At 35.1% G+C, this 18,512-nt stretch overlaps 1 protein-coding gene across 2 annotated transcripts in view; it reads left to right on the top strand.

Annotated features, from left to right (window-relative positions):
- LOC149558863 (putative phosphoribosylformylglycinamidine synthase, chloroplastic/mitochondrial) overlaps positions 1-18,512 on the top strand; it is a 300,036-nt gene that overhangs the window by 77,332 nt on the left and 204,192 nt on the right. For both annotated transcript variants that reach the window (XR_016365078.1, XM_089832878.1), the window contains exon 7: positions 11,663-11,761. Coding sequence is in view for 1 of the 2 variants with exons in the window: in XM_089832878.1 (XP_089689004.1) it covers positions 11,663-11,761 (99 nt within the window). In the remaining variant the exon portion in view is untranslated. The remainder of the gene's footprint in view (positions 1-11,662; positions 11,762-18,512) is intronic.

Below are 18,512 nucleotides of genomic sequence, written 5' to 3'. Positions count from 1 at the left end.
TAAAACTTTGCTGCAACAAAAGACACATTGAGAGAGAGTAAGAGGCCTAACATATAATCAAACTACATGGCTCTAATGGACAAGATTCTCTACTCAGAACCCAATAGTGTAATTGAAGCTCTTAAAATACCAAGTGTGGATAGATGCCATGATAGAAGTGTATTAGTCCATTCGAAAAAATGATGTTTGGAATATAATACCTAGACCTCAAGGGAAATCCATTTTCGCCTCTAAATGGCTCTTCACAATTAAACATGCTGTAGACAACAATATAGAGAAACATAAGATATGTTTTGTTGCAAGAGGTTTCTTGGAAAAGGAGGGAATTGATTACGAGGAGACATTTGCACTTGTTGCCAGATATATGTCCGTTAGAGCAGTTATAGCCATTGTTGTAGCTAAGGGCTGGAAGATACACCAGATGGATGTAAAGACAGCATTCCTTAATGGGACTAATAAAGAGAAAGTCTATGTAGGGCAACCTTACGGTTTTGTGATTCATGATGCAACATCCCATGTATGCTAATTGAAGAAAGCCTTGTATGGACTCAAACAAGCTCCCAGAGCTTGGTACGAGAGAATTCACAACTATCTTATTGGACTAGCTTTTTCAAAGAATAATGCAGATCCAAATCTTTACTTCAAATTATAAAAGTTGATATGTTAATATTAATCCTATATGTTGATGACCTATTGATTACAGGAGAAGATCACCTAATTGTTCAATGCAAGAAAGATTTGGCTCCAAAATTTGATATGAAGGACTTAGGTATGTTACACTACTCTGTAGGATTGGAAGTATGACATAAGTCCGATGGCATTCTTCTGAACCACCAAAAATACACTGTCGATATTCTAAAGAGATTTGGAATGCTAAATTCTAGGTCTATGTCCACACCCATGGAAACTAACTTACATAAGTTAAAAGAGGCAGCAATAGAATCCTAATTTGCAGATCCTACTCTTTATAGACAGATTATGGGATCATTGATTTATTTGGTTAACACACGTCCCGACATTTGCTATGTAGTGAATGCTTTAAGTCAGTTTATGTGTGAACCACAAGAGATACACCTTGTTGCTGAAAAACATATATTGAGGTATCTACAGGGTACTATTGGTTATGGACTCGAATATAAAAATGTTGATCTAGACGTACATGGGTACAAAGATTCAGATTGGGTTGGAAGTGTGACTTATTTGAAGAAGAGCACATCTGGATGTTCTTTCAGCTTGGAATCAGTCATGATTTATTGGATAAGCAGGGAACAATCTTTTGTAGCACAAAGTTCCATAGAAGAAGACTACATTGCAGCCGCCATGGGAGCTAGAGAAGCAGTGTGGCTTTGGAAGTTGAATGTGGGATAATTTGGTGAGCCTCTGAAACCATACTTGCTTCAAGCTCTCACTGAATCCAATTTTCCATGATTGATCCAAGCATATAGACATCCCTTGTCATTATGTAAGAGATATGGTTGAAAGAAAGGCAATCCAGTTGGAATATATTGATAAGAATGATCAAACAACAAACATACTCACCAAGCCTCTCTACAAAGTCAAAGTGGAGCACTTAAGATAGAAACTTGGTATGGTTGAAATGTAATTTATTGAGATTTAGTCTCAAAATTATTTATTTGTACTAATATATGTATATCTCTTTAAACGATGTTTAATTTGTAATCTCTTCTTTTATATGCATGATTATTTATATTATGGGCCCTGTGGACATTACTGATAGGTGACGATCTTTCTGATAATGTACACTTGTATACAACATTGTAAGGTGCCGACTTTCCATGTTCACTATCACGACGGATATCATGCTGACTTGATACTCATGGAAAGTTGATAGTTAATATCTCTTGGACTTATTGATCGATATCATGTTGACTTGATATCAATTATGCATCAAGATGCTCTTTAAGAGATAATCATGGTGGATATTATGTGATGCAATACCTGTGGACATGCCATGATATGTTATGGTAGACATCATGTGACGTGATGTCAGTGCACATACCATAACTAGGATATACAATGTCATATGACTTAATGCTTTGTATACTCCTTGATATTATGAGTTAGGTAACATCATTACCAGTCCATACATAGCTAACTTCCCTAGCTAAGAGGGAGTGTTAAATATGATAGCATCGGTCAGATAAGTTGATGAATTGGTAAACTCTGTGTGCATGTATGTACATTAGTTCACTATGTGAACTGATTTACATACATACTGTTAATTCTATGAGTAACTTTGATAATATAATGATTTGCTTCTTCAGATCGAATAGATCTGGTAATGCATTTAATGAATTAGCCTTTAGAAGACATTTACTTTATCTTGCAGATCAGCATTCCATTTGGGAACATTTTCCTCATGTCTTAATTGCTTAAATATAGTTAGTTTAACTAACTATTAGACATCTCTCAAGAATGCCGATTTGGATAAATTGAATATGTTTTAGAATGGGCCGACCTAGAAAGGGTCGTGTCCTTTTTAAGGACATGCCCCTTGGGTTTACTATAAAGGAGAGGCAAGTATGTGGATAGAAGGTACACATTAAACACAAACAAGTCTGCTCTTCTAGCATTACTACCTTGAGCGAGTTTATATCAGGATTAAAATTGATTTCCAGAATTATACACCATTCTCTAAAAACAATTAATATTCTGTCCTAAATATCTAAGGACCATTCCCAGCAAGGTTGAAGGTAATATATCAGTATTATTACATCAGAATTTGTAGAAAACTTACATGGTATAAGCGCTTTGGTAGTCGAACCTTGGCTCTGCAAATTGATAATCAGATTTAAGACATATCTAGCAAACATCCTTCTACCTTCAATGGCCAACGCAATCAAACCTGAAGACAAGTTTGATGGAAAAGAACACTTCGTTGCATGGAAATTCAGAATTATGATAACTCTTGAAGACAATGATGTAATACAATTTGTTGATAAGGAATCAAAGCAATCCAATGTTGATCCTCATAAAACTATTTGGATTAAAGGAAATAGGAAAGCCATGAAAATCATATTAGATGAATTTAAAAATGAAATAGTACCTATGCTAATGAAACATCAGACAACATTTAATATGATGAGTGCATTATTAAATGCAACTAGAACCCTTGCACTAAAAAGACAACTAAATCATATAAAAAAAAGGAAGGGAGAATGTATGAATTCATACTTCCTAAGGGTGGCTAGTCTAAGAGATGAACTTGCAAGTATAGGGACCATAATTGAAGACAAAGAGCTGTCACTTATGTCTATAGATGGGTTACCGGATTCATGGGAAACATTCTCACGAGGAGTAAGTGCTAGAGACAAATTTTTAGACTTCAATAGACTTAAAGAAGATTGCCTTCAAGAAGAATCTAGGCAACTCGAGAAAGGAGGAAAATTGAAAACCGAAGATGAAGAACTTCATGTTTTCAACACAAATTCCTACAAAGGTAAGAAGAAGCACTTCAAGAAGAAGAAGGCTCATCAAAGAAATGACAAATCTAAGAGAGATTTATCCAAAGTAAAATGCTTTAAATGTGAGAAATTTGGACACTATAAAGCAAATTGCCTAGAGAATACAAAACAAATAAATTGTACAAACGTTACTAGGAAAGAGGAAAACTATGAACATGAGAAATGTGTATTGTATTCAGCGTTATCAAATGAAGTATCAAGCAAAGCATGGGTAATTCATAGTGGATATCTCGACACATTACAGGATACAAAGAAGTACTAGAATCAATATCAGAAGAAGTTAATGACGAAGTTACCATAGGTGATAATTCCACTCATTTTGTCAAAGGAATTGGGAACTGCACCTTGAAACTGAAGTTAGGTATTTCTCTTCATCTCAAAAGAGTACTCTATGTACTAGGAATCAAGAGGAATCTAATTTTTGTTACAACACTTGAAGATGATGGACATAAGGTTGCATTCATGGACGGTAAAGTAATGATTTGGTCTAAGAACTCTTTATTTAAGAAATCAAAGTTGATTGGTCAAAGAAAGGGATACTTGTATGAATTAAATATAGAACCTATTCAAGCCTTAATCCATGAAGGTGCTGATATAAACGAAGTATGGCATAGAAGGTTAGGGCACCTAAACTTCAAAGCCTTATCAACTATGGAGAAGATGGTTACTGTTGAACAAAGATCATTCAAGCATATGCAAAGGATGTGCACTAGGTAAGAACTCCAAAAGTCCATTTCAAAATAGCACTAGAAAAACTAACAATGTTTTAGAATTAGTCCACTCAGATTTATGTGGACCTATGTCTATTCCTTCTCTCGGAGGATTTTTGTAATAGTACTATTTATGGACGACTTCTCTAGGAAGACATGGATTAACTTCTTGAAATGTAAAGAATCAGAATAGATCCTTAAAAAATTTAAATAATTCAAAACCTATCAGGACATAAAATTAAAACTCTTAAGGTCTGATAATGGAGGGGAGTATACTTCAGATTTGTTTAAAGATTTTTGTAAAGAAGCAAGAATTAAGGAGTATATTGTTCCTTATAATCCTCAACAAAATGGGATAGCAGAAAGGAAGAATAGGACAATTATAGAAGCAACAAGAGCTATTATACTTGATCTAAACTTAGAATTTTATCTTTGGGCAGAAGCCTCATGTATTGTTGTCTATATTCAAAACAGAAGTCCTCACTCACACCTTAGAGATAAAACTCTTGAAGAAGTCCTTTCTAAGGTTAAACCAAATATAAGTCATCTAAGGATATTTGGGTGCCTTGTATACATGCATGTTCCAAAAGAAAAGAGAACTAAGTTATAACCTTTAGGAAGGAAAGACATTTTTGTAGGGGTATAGTGAAACCTCCTAAGCATATAGAATTTACATACTTGGTCAGAAAAACATTGAACTTAGTAGGGATGTAATATTTGAAGAAGATTTAGCATTCGAAAGAGCTCTAAGTTCTAAAGATCCTTCACATATACCTAGATCTGAAGAAAATCATGAACTTGAGTTTCAGAGGGAGAACATTGAAGAAATTGAAGGTGAAATTCAAAATCTTAATCTTGAGGAAACTCAAAATCCTAAGAAAAGACCACTTTGGGCTATTAAGATTGTAGAAGAAGCACAAGACTTTGCTGCACCATCTGGAACCTTCAGAGAGAGCAAAAGACCCAAAAGATTTTCTAGCTATGCAGTAAACATGAGTGACTTATCTAAATCAGAACCAACAAATGTTTCAGATGCTATCAAACATATAGCTTGGAAGGATGCCATGATGGAAGAATACCAATCCATTATTAAGATTGATGTTTGAGAAATTGTTCCAAGGCTTGAGGGAAAATCTGTTGTCTCTTTTAAGTGGATATTTAAGTTCAAGCATGCTGTCGACAATAGCATTGAAAAATACAAGGCTAGATTCATAGCCAGAGGATTCTCTTAGAAGGAGGGAATTGATTATGAAGAAACCTTTACTCCAGTTGCCATATACACCTCTGTAAGAGCAGTCCTAGCTATTGCAGCATTGAAGGGATGGAGATGGATGTGAGAACAACATTTCTGAATGGAAAGATTACAAAAGAGGTATATTTGGAACAACCTGAAGGATTTGAAACTCATAATCCAAAAATCTTGTGTGCAGACTCAAGAAAGCTCTCTATGGGCTTAAATAGGCTCCCAGGGCATGGTATGAAAGAATTGATACATATCTCACCAGTTTAGGGTTCTTTAAGAATGAAGCTGATCCAAATCTCTATTATAAAAGGGATAAAGATGATATGATAATTTTGATGCTATATGTTGATGATTTACTAATAATAGGTGATGATCATCTTATAGATCAATGAATGAAAGATCTAATCAAAGAATTTGATATGAAAGATTTATGACTCCTTCATTACTTCCTAGGACTGGAAGTATGGCAGAACTCTGACAGCATCATACTTAGTCAAGGAAAGTATACATTAGACATCTTGAAGAGATTTGGAATGTGGAACTGCAAACCTATGTCTTCTCCAATGGAGACTAATCTACACAAACTTAAGGAAGCAGCAACAGAATCACCCTCCATATATTCTACTCTTTACAGACAGATGATTGGGTCTCTTATGTACTTGGTAAATACAAGACCTTATATTTGCTATGTTGTTAATACCTTAAGTCAGTTTATGTGTGAGCCAAAGGAGATTCACGTTGTTGTAGTCAAACACATTATTAGATACTTACAAAGCACTCTTAACCTTGGGCTTGAGTATAAGAAAGTTGACTTAAACTTACATGGATTCACAAACTCAGATTGGGGTGGAAGTGTTACTGATAGGAAAAGCACTTCAGGATGCTGTTTTAGTTTAGGCTCAGCAATGATATCATAGATATGCAAAAAGTAGTCATTAGTAGCACAGAGTTCTAGAGAAGCTGAATACATTGCAACTGCAATGGCTTCTCGGGAAGTAGTTTGATTAGAAAGTTACTTGTGGGATTATTTGATCAACCCATGAATCCCACTGTTATTTACTGTGATAATCAGAGATCCATCAAGCTTTTTGTGAATCCAGTTTTCCATGACAGATTCAAGCATATTGAAATTCCTTACCATTATGCAAGAGATATAGTAGACAGGAAAACTGTCAAGTTAGAATACATTTGCACTGCAAATCAAACAACAAATATTCTTACGAAACCTCTCTTTTGAGTGAAGATAGAACACTTCAGAAAAGGACTTGGTATGGTTGAATTATAATACATTTGTATTCTTTAATTATTAATGAAATAATTTTTAGTTAAAATTATTATTGTCAGGCTATTGACTATTATGGGCTTCACCATTGGTATTCATTATCTAAGAGGTGACAATCTCTGAGATAGTGAACACTTGTATAAAAGACATTATGAGAGATGACAATCTTTGAGATAATTTACTGAACAATAGAGAACTAGTATTAGATCTAGATGAGTTCAAGATCACATTGTGATGTAGACATTTCTATGCCTATGAGTCACAACTTGGATAAAGAAAAAATTTAATCATTCTCCGGATTTTATCCTGTGTACTGACAGATCTTAACTCAGTATCATATTGTGATATAGGCTTGTCAGTACCTATGAGTCGCAACTTGGATAAAGGAAGAATTTAATCATTCAATAGGCTTGTCAGTACCTATGAGTCACAACTTGGATAAAGGAAGAATTTAATCATTCTCCGGATTTTATCTTGTGTATTGCATTCCATGCAATCTTATAATGACAAGACTAGTTGATAATTCATATTATAGGTATATGACAAAGTATCATGTGTACAATGATACCACATGCTTAGAAGATTCAGATAGATAGAGTATCAATCTATGCTTAGTCATCAATATTGATGATGCTAGATATGTTATCTCTCATTATGATTATCAAGTTAAGAGGGAGTGTTAATTCTATGAGTAACTCTGATAATACAATGATCTGCTTCTTCAGATCGAATATATCTGGTAATGCATTTAATGAATTAGCCTTTAGAAGATGTTTACTTTATCTTGCAGATCAGTGTTCCATTTGGGAACATTTTCCTAATGTCTTAATTGCTTAAATATAGTTAGTTTAACTAACTATTAGACATCTCTCAAGGATACCTATTTGGATAAATTAAATATGTTTTAGAAAGGGCTGACCTAGAAAGGGTCATGTCCTTTCTAAGAACATGCCCCTTGGGTTTACTATAAAGGAGAGGCAAGTATGTGGATAGAAAACACACATTAAACACAAACAAGTTTACTCTTCTAGCATTACTACTTTGAGCGATTTTATATCAGGATTAAAATCGATTTCAAGAATTATACACCATTCCCAGCAAGGTTGAAGGTAATATATCAGTATTATTACATCAGAATTTGCAGAAAACTTATACATACACACTCATATATTTGTAGAGATAATCAACTGATCCTTGTGGTAGACTGACCAAATCTAAGTACGGAAGCCTATTTGTAGTCAACTCTTTTGAATCAATAAATCCTGTTTGGATCATGTGTATGATCTACAGATCAAAGGCTTGTATTGAAGGGTGTTTTGTACACAAGCATAATTAATCACCATCAGTTGGGGTGACATTAGTTAACTCTTAACTGTGCCCAATTATTGGGTCTGTTCTGGTAATTACAATTCAATCATTGTGTCTCTTCAATTAGAGACAACACCAAACAGTTATGTCTATTCCCTCTTAGCCTATCGGGGACTATTTATAGTCAAACCATTCTTGAGAGAACATCATTGAAACCCATTAATGACACTCTTTCTTATCAATAAATAGCAGTTCGCACATCAGAAGCATTTGCAAGGAAATAACAGGAAGTATTATGTTCGTAAATCAAAGTGTTATTAGAACAATATAAATTGTGACTGATTATTTCCTGCAAAACAAAGATCAAATCAACATTCATTGAATAATAAATTGTAGTCTGATAAATTACAAAAACAAAATAGAAGCTTTGTAAAAGTTTAACAGGAAAGTTTGTATGTTATCTAGAAAATACCAAAAAAACTAATATTCTCAAATGACCATCAGTATAACATTAAATACGTAATTACCCTCCCTTAATGGTCATTTTACTAACTACCTTGGAGAAGAAACAATGTTTTTTGGTCACAAATACAAAGAAGGCTGCCCCTTCTCATCAAAAAATTCTACTGCTGGTAAGATTCTCCTTGTATTTGCAAAATATTTATGACCAAGAATTCGTCCCACCTAATGTTGGGTAATAAAGTTATCCATTTGAGATCAGCTTTTGAAACTCGTAACCATGATTTTGTGGAAAAATCTAAAACCCCTCCACATACTAAAAAACATGATGTTTGCTCCAACAATTCTAGGTGCGACCCAAAAAAATTGCAGGAAACCATAATCTTGGTGGGAAAAATTTTCAAACACAAAAATTGAAGTTTGCAAAGCATCAGTTTTTCTGAAAATATTGTAAAAACCTTCCAGAAATGATTTTAAAACAAAAAAACCAAACAAGATTTTTGAGGAGAGAAATCGATTAAAACCAAACACAATTTTAGACAATTAAAATCGATCAAAACCTAACAGAAAATCCGAGACATCAATCAAAATACAAAACTTTGTTTTGAGGAAAAATGTTAAAACCCTTTTACAAAACAAGTTTTGAGGCAAACAAATTGCGCAAAACCCACAATAATTTTTATGAACAAATTATAAATCCAACCCATATTTTGTTGAGGAAAGAATTATGAAAAACCCATTCCAAACTATTTGTTAAGGAGAAAAAATTATTAAAAACCTTAGCACTAATTTTTTTAGAAAACAAAACTTAAAAAATCCATTGCAGAAATCTTCATGCAGCAAAACACCAGACTTGACGTGGTAAATCACCGCAGAAAATGACCATACTTCATCAGTGGGTAAAACAAGAAAAACACTTTGCACAGAAAACAACACACACAAGCAACATTCAATCATCATGCAAGTATGTGCAACCCACGAAAACTTGCAGAGTTTTGCTGAGACTAGGAATTTGTATGACCAAAACCCTTGACCAGGGTTGTGATTTTCAGGAAAAAATCTTCGATTCTGCCAATGAATTTGTAAAGTCATTTTTTCATGAAAAACAATTGTTTTTTAGAAGAGGAAAAGAGGGGCGACAAATTTTTCTTTCAAATTTTTTTCCAAATCCTAAAAAGCCCATCACCCACTTTGATACCATGTTACAATATTTCATTATTAATAAATGAGTGAGTACAAATGGAGATATTGTGTCCTTATATAGAAAATAACTAAAAACAAAATAAAAACTTTTTAAAAGGCCATCAGGAAAGTTACTAGGTTATCTAGAAACTACCCGATGAATCAAAGATGCCTAAAAAACCACCAATATAACATTAAATACTTTATTAGTTTTTTAGATCCAAATTTGTAAGTCAAAGACAGAGGCTATGAGATCATTCTTTTAGTCATTTATGTAGATGGTATCATCATTATATAGATCTGGAGTCACCCGAAGGATTTGCACAAGACATCAGATATAGGTAGAGCTTGCTATTTAAAAATATGCTGTTATTGATTATTATACATGACATGATATTATAACTAAGAACAAAAGAGAAACTTTTTAAAAGGCTATCAGGAAAGTTACTAAGTTATCTAAAAATTACCCAATGAATTAAAGATGCCTAAAAACTACTAATATAAGATTAAATACTTTATTAGTCTTTTAGATTCAAATTTTTAAATCAAAGACATTGGCTATGAGATCATTCTTTTAGTCATTTACATAGGTGGTATCATCATTATAGAGATCTGGTGTCACCCGAAGGATTTGCACATCAGATAAAGGTAGGGCTTGCTATTAAAAAATATGCTGTTGTTGATAATGATAAATGACTTGATGTTTGTATAGGATCATCTAATGAAGATCAAAGATATTTGCCATCATTTGGAGGCCATTGGCCTCATGGTGGAAGAAAAGGATATGGTGGTTATCACAGTGAAAACCTTACCACAAACCTATGAGCACTTCAACCAAACTCTCAACATCACTAATACCAATATTGATTTTGAGTTTGCTGATCAGTGCAACAAGCTGTCACATCAAGCCAGGTGGAAACAGTGGTCTGGTAGCAGGAATGATACAGCCAGTGCGGAATAAGTGTTTACAGCCAAGGACATAGGCGAAGCCAAGTCCACTTAGCAGAAAGGACAAAGCAAACATGATGATTCTTCAAAGTATCTGTAATCTATTATAAGTAATTATTGTGGTAAACTTGGTTATGTACAAAATTTCTGTAGAAAGCAGTTGTCTGATTTAAAATACAAGGAGAGTCTCAATGGTAGACTCATGTCACAGAGCATTCAGAGGAGGAGTCAGCCTTGTTTGCATTCATGGCCAAAAGAGTAGAATATTATGTCTAGTCTTTTGCATGATAGTTAGAAGAATGCCCAATAAGGAAGGGTGTTAAAGCAAAATTGTAATATTTAGCTTGTAATGATGATTTAAGTATTTTAGTTAGTATGTTTAAATTCTGTAAGTCGGTCAATTTCAGTAACTCTCAATTATGTCTTTAGTTCTCAATTGCTTCTGTTCTGGAAAGATCTATAATCTTCTATGTAACGAGCATTCCTCTCCTTTATTTAATAAAACAATCGTTTATCTCAATCATTTCAGTTAGGATAGACTTAATGAATATTCTATAGTCCTTTTACCATTTTAGGTAAGTTCATATCCTTCATTTAGGTACTTGTTGACCTTATCCTTTATGGATAGATCTTTGTCAAATATCTTGGTAATAATTTTGTGTCTTATATTTTTATAATATGAAAGACTCGTGTGCCATGTCCTAGTAGGAACGTTTTTCTCTAAATAATCTTAAAAATTACATAGAAAGATTACAACAGTTAAAATCCTTGCATGATTTTAAAAAATGCCTCTTTTGTAACAAACTGCACGACTGTAAGTTGTAACTAACTGTGAAAAAACAGGCTGCAAAAGCACGCTATTTTTGCTGCTTTTAACATAAAAAAACTAACTGCAAAAAAACTTTGAGATTTTCAACATAAAACGATGCGACTTTTGGCTATTTATAATGTTGTATGATTTATATTTGTATGCATTCTCCCTGTGATTTCAGATTGTTTTCTGTCATGTATATCTTTTTGACGTTAATAATGTTTGATTTTGCAGGTTCATGACCGCATGACAGAGTGCATTTACATATCGAAGTTAACCTCATTTCACACAAATGTGGTCCCTGACTCCATAGTGCAGGTGCCTGTGCTTGAGGTATATCTCTTTCTTTTGTAATCCAACTGAAATATCATGCATAGAACAATCTGTAGATAACAGGGAGTGCTGGACTGATGTTAATAACATAATGTACTTTTTTCTCTTCTTTGTGGTTTTTCTCTAATGATAGTATGTCCTCATGCTGGTTGGTGTGCCCATTTTATTACTGTTTGGAGAGAGTTGTTTTTCTGTTTGAATTGAAATAGATGTGAAGTTATTGCTTTTTAATTACTTGACTGTTCGAACCTTACCTTACATCCTTCAATTTTCTTGACATAATTCCCTATTGATGGTGCATGATTTTAGAATTTGTGTTAGTATATCTTTAGTGTTTTTCATATTCACACCCATATTAAAAATGTAATTTTGTGGGATTGTCCATTTTTATACTTGGATTGCATATTTTTTTGATTGTATTTAGTTTATATGAAATTCGTAACTACCACCATTAATCATGAGCATCCTCTGTAGCTTGCTGAAATATATTTGAGTTTGTTTTGTAGCTGTTTTATAAATCATGTAGGACTTATTTCCTCTAGTTTGTTCTTGAAGGGCTTACACATATACCCATACATACATATACATAAAAGCACAAACATAAGTGAGATAACAAATTCTGACCCAATATTCCACTTGTTTTTCTTTGAGATTGTATCTTTGTTTATTTCTTAAACTTGAATAAACTAATTGTTAAAATGATATACTCGCTTGATATTATCCATCTCATTAATGATATTTTGTAATTTGAGGAAATTTACAATATGCTATACAGACCTATTGATGTGAGTTTTGTGACCATACCAAATGCATGATGAAACACTTAGTATCCTAGAATAGAATACCAAGTATTGAATTTCCTCTATTGATTAAGGAAGCTTAAATGCTAAACATATGACAATGTGTGATCAACTAAGACAACCGCAAGGATCATTCCAGCATTGGACATAACTTAGTTTTGTGATCAACTAAAACAATCGCAAGGTTCCTTCTAGTGTTGGACATAACTATCCTATATGCAGGACTTTGAGCTCGGATTTGTGAAGTCATGGTTTGTGCAGTTGGGGGTGTGTTTGAGGTATATTGGGCAACCTTGTCCTAGGTATGCATAGAGTTTGAAGTTGTCGTCTTGGGGCTAGAGCCATTCTGGTGACTGTTGGTTGCGTGTTCTTGATTTATGGGCATACATTGGAGATTGTATTCATGAGCTTCGATCTGAGGGAGTTGACGTGTGCACTATTAGATTTTGATAGTTGGATGGCACGTGGACCTATGCCTAAGGGTGCGCACTATTATGTATTTAGTTATTTTATGAATTTAATGTTTTTTGCCAAGCCGACTTGTGGCTTGAGGGTATATTTAATGCGAGTGGTTATTGAAAGAGTAACTTGCTAGGCTGACCTATGGCTTGATTTAGTATAAGTAGTGGGTCTTGTCTTGTGTTGAGACATTAGTGGATGATGGAATTCAGCATGGATAGCTGAGGAGCGAAGTTGAGCAGTCTTACTAGCTTACTGTGGGCTTGGGAAACAAGAAGGTTGCTTGGAGGTTTGCGAGCACAAGTTTGGATTCTTCTTGGGGTTCTCTACCAGATTGTGGATCTGAGCTAGCTAGAGTTTGGATCTTGCGAGGTCTTGCAAAATTGTTATTGTAATTGCTTTGTATTTGGCCATAACCCAGAAGGTCCTTACAGCCGAGCATGTTGGATGTAAATCTTATGATTCTATTATGAGAATTGTCATTCTAGATCCATCAGATCTCGCAGTGATTACTTACTTCAGCTACACTCCTCCACAGGTTCATAGAGACAATTCAGGGCTCATGTCCACCTACTGTCTTATCCTTCTGTGACTGATTTCTTTTTGCCAAGGAAAGACTCATAGTCTTCTCCTTGTCCTTTCTTTTCTTTTCTCTTGTTACTTCTTGTTTTTGTTCACTTTTCTCGGACACCATTTGGTGCTCCTGCTGTTGTTAGCTTTCTGGTTGTAAGCTCTCAGTCCCATAGACCTTTTGTGGTCTTTTGTTGGACATTGGTAATCTTATCTTATCATTGTTTTGTATCAAAATCTCTCTACTATTGCTTATATTCTATTGTATGGTTATTTGTTGGTGGCAGGGACATCTCCTTTGGGGAAACACCTACCTTGTATTTCATTAAGTTGTATTAGAGCAAGTTGATCTTGTGGATTTGTTGCTTTGGGTTTACGAAGATCATGGAATATGCCTTCGATAAGGTTGGACCCTAGGGCAATTGCAAAGCTCTATGATGCTGTGAAGTCGAGGATTACAGAGAAAATTAGATCAGATTTTAGATTCGAGATGGAGCTGATGAAAAATGACATGGTTGCTGAGATCATGAGAGCTATAGCTGGTGTACCTAGGAACGTGGGTACCGAAAATGGTTGTGAGGAAGCTGCTAAGACTTTGAAGCTGTTGGATCTTGTGGTTAAGACAAAACTGATCGCATGGAGAGACCTATGGAAGATAGGGCTGGTTAGTTGAATAGATCTAGAAGGTTGGACCCTAGGGCAATTGCAAATCTTTGTGATGCTATGAAGCCAAGGATTATAGAGAAGATTAGATCAGATTTTAGAGTCGAGATGGAGCTGATGAAAAATGACGTGGTTACTGAGATCATAAGAGCTATAGCTGGTGTACCTAGGAATGTGGGTATCGAAGATCGTTGTGAGGAAACCGCTAAGACTTTGAAGCTATTGGATCTACTGGTTAAGACAAAACTGATCGCATGGAGAGACCTATGGAAGATAAGGCTGGTCAGTTGAATACATCTAGAGCTCACTTGAAGTTGAAGCATAAGATGGATTTTTCTAATTTCTCAGGTACATTGAACCTTGAAGACTTGGTTGATTGGATTGGTGAATTGGAAGATTACTTTGAGTTGGAGGATATCTGAGATCCACTCAAAGTGAGGTTGGGATAGACTTAGTTGAAAGGACATGCTATTTTATGATGGAAAGAGTTGCGAAGAGAGAGAAGAGGAAGGTGAAATGAAGATCACTAGATGGAGATTGATGGTAACACAATTGAAGGCTATGTTCATTCATGTTGTTTATGAACTTGAGTTGTTTAAGAGATTGCAAAATCTGAAGTAGAAGGATTTGTCTGTGAAGGATTGTACTGAGGAGTTTTACAAGTTGACTATTTGAACTGGTCATAGAGAACTTTCTAAGCAAAAAGAGCACTCTAAGAAGGATAAACAAATTGTTGAAGATCAACCAAAACTTGTTGAGCAGAAGAGAAGAATGGGTAAGGTTGCATTTAAAGGTTATTGTTTCAAATGTGGTGAAGGGCATAGAGCTTTTAACTATCCCAATGCTGATAAAAAAGTTGGTGACAAAAGAGTTGCTGCGGTGAATGAGAATGTGGATTCAGTAAATGAGCCTAAGGGGGATAATTTGTTGATTCAAAGAGTATTGCTTGGTAAGAAGACACTGGAACCTAATTAGAGGACGAATTTGTTTAGGACTTGTTGTAAGTCTAGAGGTAAATGCTGGAATGTGATTGCAGATGGTGGTAGTATTGATAACCTAGTTGCTGAGGAGATGGTTTAGAAACTTGGTTTAAAGAGAGTAAGACATCTTTGTCCTTATAGGATCAGTTGGTTGCAAGACGAACATACTTTGGGGGTGAAAGAGCAATGTCTTGTTAATTGTTAGATTGGACAGTATGTTGATTGAGTGTTGTGTGATATTGTGAACATGAGTAGTTGTCACATATTAGTTGGTAGACCTTGGTAGTATGATTGTAGAGCAATGCAGGATTGTGCCAAGAACATGTTTTTTGTTAAGAAGGGTAGCAGAAAGCATTCCTTGATTCCTTTGCAGAATGCAAAACTTGGTAGGAGGAACCTGAGTTTTGGTGGTAGAGTAGAGTTGAAGGATTCTCGAAGGGGTAGATATCAGCATGGAAAATTGACTTGTTGTACACCAATGACAAATGTGAAGATGACAGTTGTAGGAAGGGATTTGCAGAAGTGGAACAAAGGCAAGAGTGTGCAAGTTGATGTGGTGTAGGAAATGTATATGAAGAACCAATTTGGGGTATATCTATTGAAGCTTGAAAGATGTTCTTCCCGCTATCGAGAACATCTTTTCTTCCCACTTGGGGTGTCTGATGCACAAGCATCTTGGGTTAGTCAACAATCATGTATGCAGGGGCTTTGAGCTCAGATTTGTGAAGTCATGGTTTGTGTAGTTGGGGGTGTGTTTGAGGCATATTGGGCAACCTTGTCCTTAGTGCGCATAGAGTTTGGAGTTATTGTCTTGGAGTTAGAGCCATTTTGGTGACTGCTGGTCGGGTGTTCCTGATTTACTGGCAGACATTTGATTTATTGGCGGACATTGGAGATTTTATTCGTGAGCTTTGATCCAAAGGAGTTGACGTATGCGCTCTTTGATTTGGATAGTTGGATGGCACGTGGACATATGCCTAAGGGCACATACTCTTATGTAGTCTTTTGAGTTAGTTATGCATTGTAAACTTGGGGCTTATCCTAAGTATTTAGTTATTTTATGCATTTAATGTTTGTAGCCAAGCTGACTTGTGACTTTAGGGTGTATTGAATGTGAGTGTTTATGTAATGCGTAACGTGCTAGGCCGACCTATGGCTTGGTTTAGTATAAGTAGGGGGTCTTGTCTTGTGTTGAGACATCAGAAGATGATGAAATTCAACATGGATAGCTGATGAGCCGAATTGAGTAGCGCTAGTAGCTAAGTGTGGGCTTGGGAAACAAGTATCCTAAGTATTTAGTTATTTTATGCATTTAATGTTTGTAGCCAAGCTGACTTGTGACTTTAGGGTGTATTGAATGTGAGTGTTTATGTAATGCGTAACGTGCTAGGCCGACCTATGGCTTGGTTTAGTATAAGTAGGGGGTCTTGTCTTGTGTTGAGACATCAGAAGATGATGAAATTCAACATGGATAGCTGATGAGCCGAATTGAGTAGCGCTAGTAGCTAAGTGTGGGCTTGGGAAACAAGAAGGTTGCTTGGAGGCTTGCGAGCACAAGTTTGGATTCTTTTTGGGGTTCTCTACCAGATTGTGGATCTGGGCTAGCTAAAGTTTGGATCTTGCAAGGTCTTGCAGAATTGTTATTGTGATTGCTTTATAATGTTGAGGTTGATGTGAGATTGAACCAACCCTTGCAAATATGATTGTAAAAGCACTTGTGCTCATCAAGACCAAAAGATTTGCAAATCAATAAACATCAAGTAATTTAAGTGAAGTCTTGCAATCGGCTTCAAACCAACCTTATACAACTGTTTGCGACAGCAAGAGGTAGGAACACTAGATTCACCACGCTTCCAACAAGAACAATATCCTTCATTTATTTATCCAACTATTTCATTTCAGCTAATTTAAATTTTCCTGTCAAGCAAATTTAAATTGAAGAACATAGGAACCATGCAATACTCCAAAATTTCATAAGTGTTCACCATGAAAGACAACAATGGACAAGGAGCATTTTCGATAGTATATTAGTAACAATTTCTTCCTCTCTCCCCTTTCAAATTATTCAAGCAAGCCTTATATAGCTTTTGTAAGTACAATGAGCAACCAAGATTAACTTGAGATAAATGACCAAGATTATAATATCATATCAACACAATCCTTATTAAACTACTAGTTACAAGCTTTAAATGTTGGTCGATTACAATAAGGCACCGATTTGTGCGCCAATAATTTTTTTCATTAGAAAACATTATATTTATTACACATGCCCACTTGTAACAATTTGAGTGAATGAAATTGGACACATGAAATTGAAACCCTTTGATTGGTTGAAGATGAGTGGGTGCCACCTAATCATGTTTATCTTGTAAAATTCATGAAGTCCAGTTTTCCATTGTCATAAAAAGTCACTACATCGCTAGCAATATCTCTTGATATGCAACATCTTCAAGCGTTTGATTGATTGTGATGATTCATAATCCTTCGATCAAAGAATTTCCGCCCTTAATATTCCTTTGGAAATGAAATTCCTGCCCTCGACAACATGATTGAAATTCAATCAAAATGGATATTAAGGGTTGTGGGGACGTGAGTTAGGAATAAAGTGGCCAAATGATGCCAAGAATGCAAAAATTATGGAGTTACAATGCATAAAGAAGGCAAGCCCAAGCTAGCAAAAATCCTATGGTCAGAGGATTTTGGTCGATTGCAATAAGGCACCGATTTGTGCGCCAATAATTTTTTTCATTAGAAGACATTATATTTATTACACATGCCCACTTGTAACAATTTGATTGAATGAAATTGGACACATGAAATTGAAACCCTTTGATTGGTTGAAGATGAGTGGGTGCCACGTAATCATGTTTATCTTGTAAAATTCATGAAGTCCAATTTTCCATTGTCATAAAAAGTCACTGCATCGCTAGCAATATCTCTTGATATGCGACATCTTCAAGTGTTTGATTGATTGTGATGATTCATAATCCTTCGATCAAAGAATTTCCGCCCTTAATATTCCTTTGGAAATGAAATTCCTACCCTCGACAACATGATTGAAATTCAATCAAAATGGATATTAAGGGTTGTGGGGACGTGAGTTAGGAATAAAGTGGCCAAATGATGCCAAGAATGCAAAAATTATGGAGTTACAATGCATAAAGAAGGCAAGCCCAAGCTGGCAAAAATCCTATGGTCAGAGGATTTTGGTCAATCCTAAGAATCCTCTAATAGACATCAATTACCAATACCATTCAATTATCATTTAGGTAGAATAGT

This window comes from Cupressus sempervirens, chromosome 5 (assembly GCF_028749045.1).
Source record: "Cupressus sempervirens isolate cs-2001-9-10 chromosome 5, ASM2874904v1, whole genome shotgun sequence".
Lineage (NCBI taxonomy): Eukaryota > Viridiplantae > Streptophyta > Pinopsida > Cupressales > Cupressaceae > Cupressus > Cupressus sempervirens.
The sequence above is the reverse complement of the archived record's forward strand: the minus strand, read 5'-3'. Positions and strand labels throughout refer to the sequence as shown.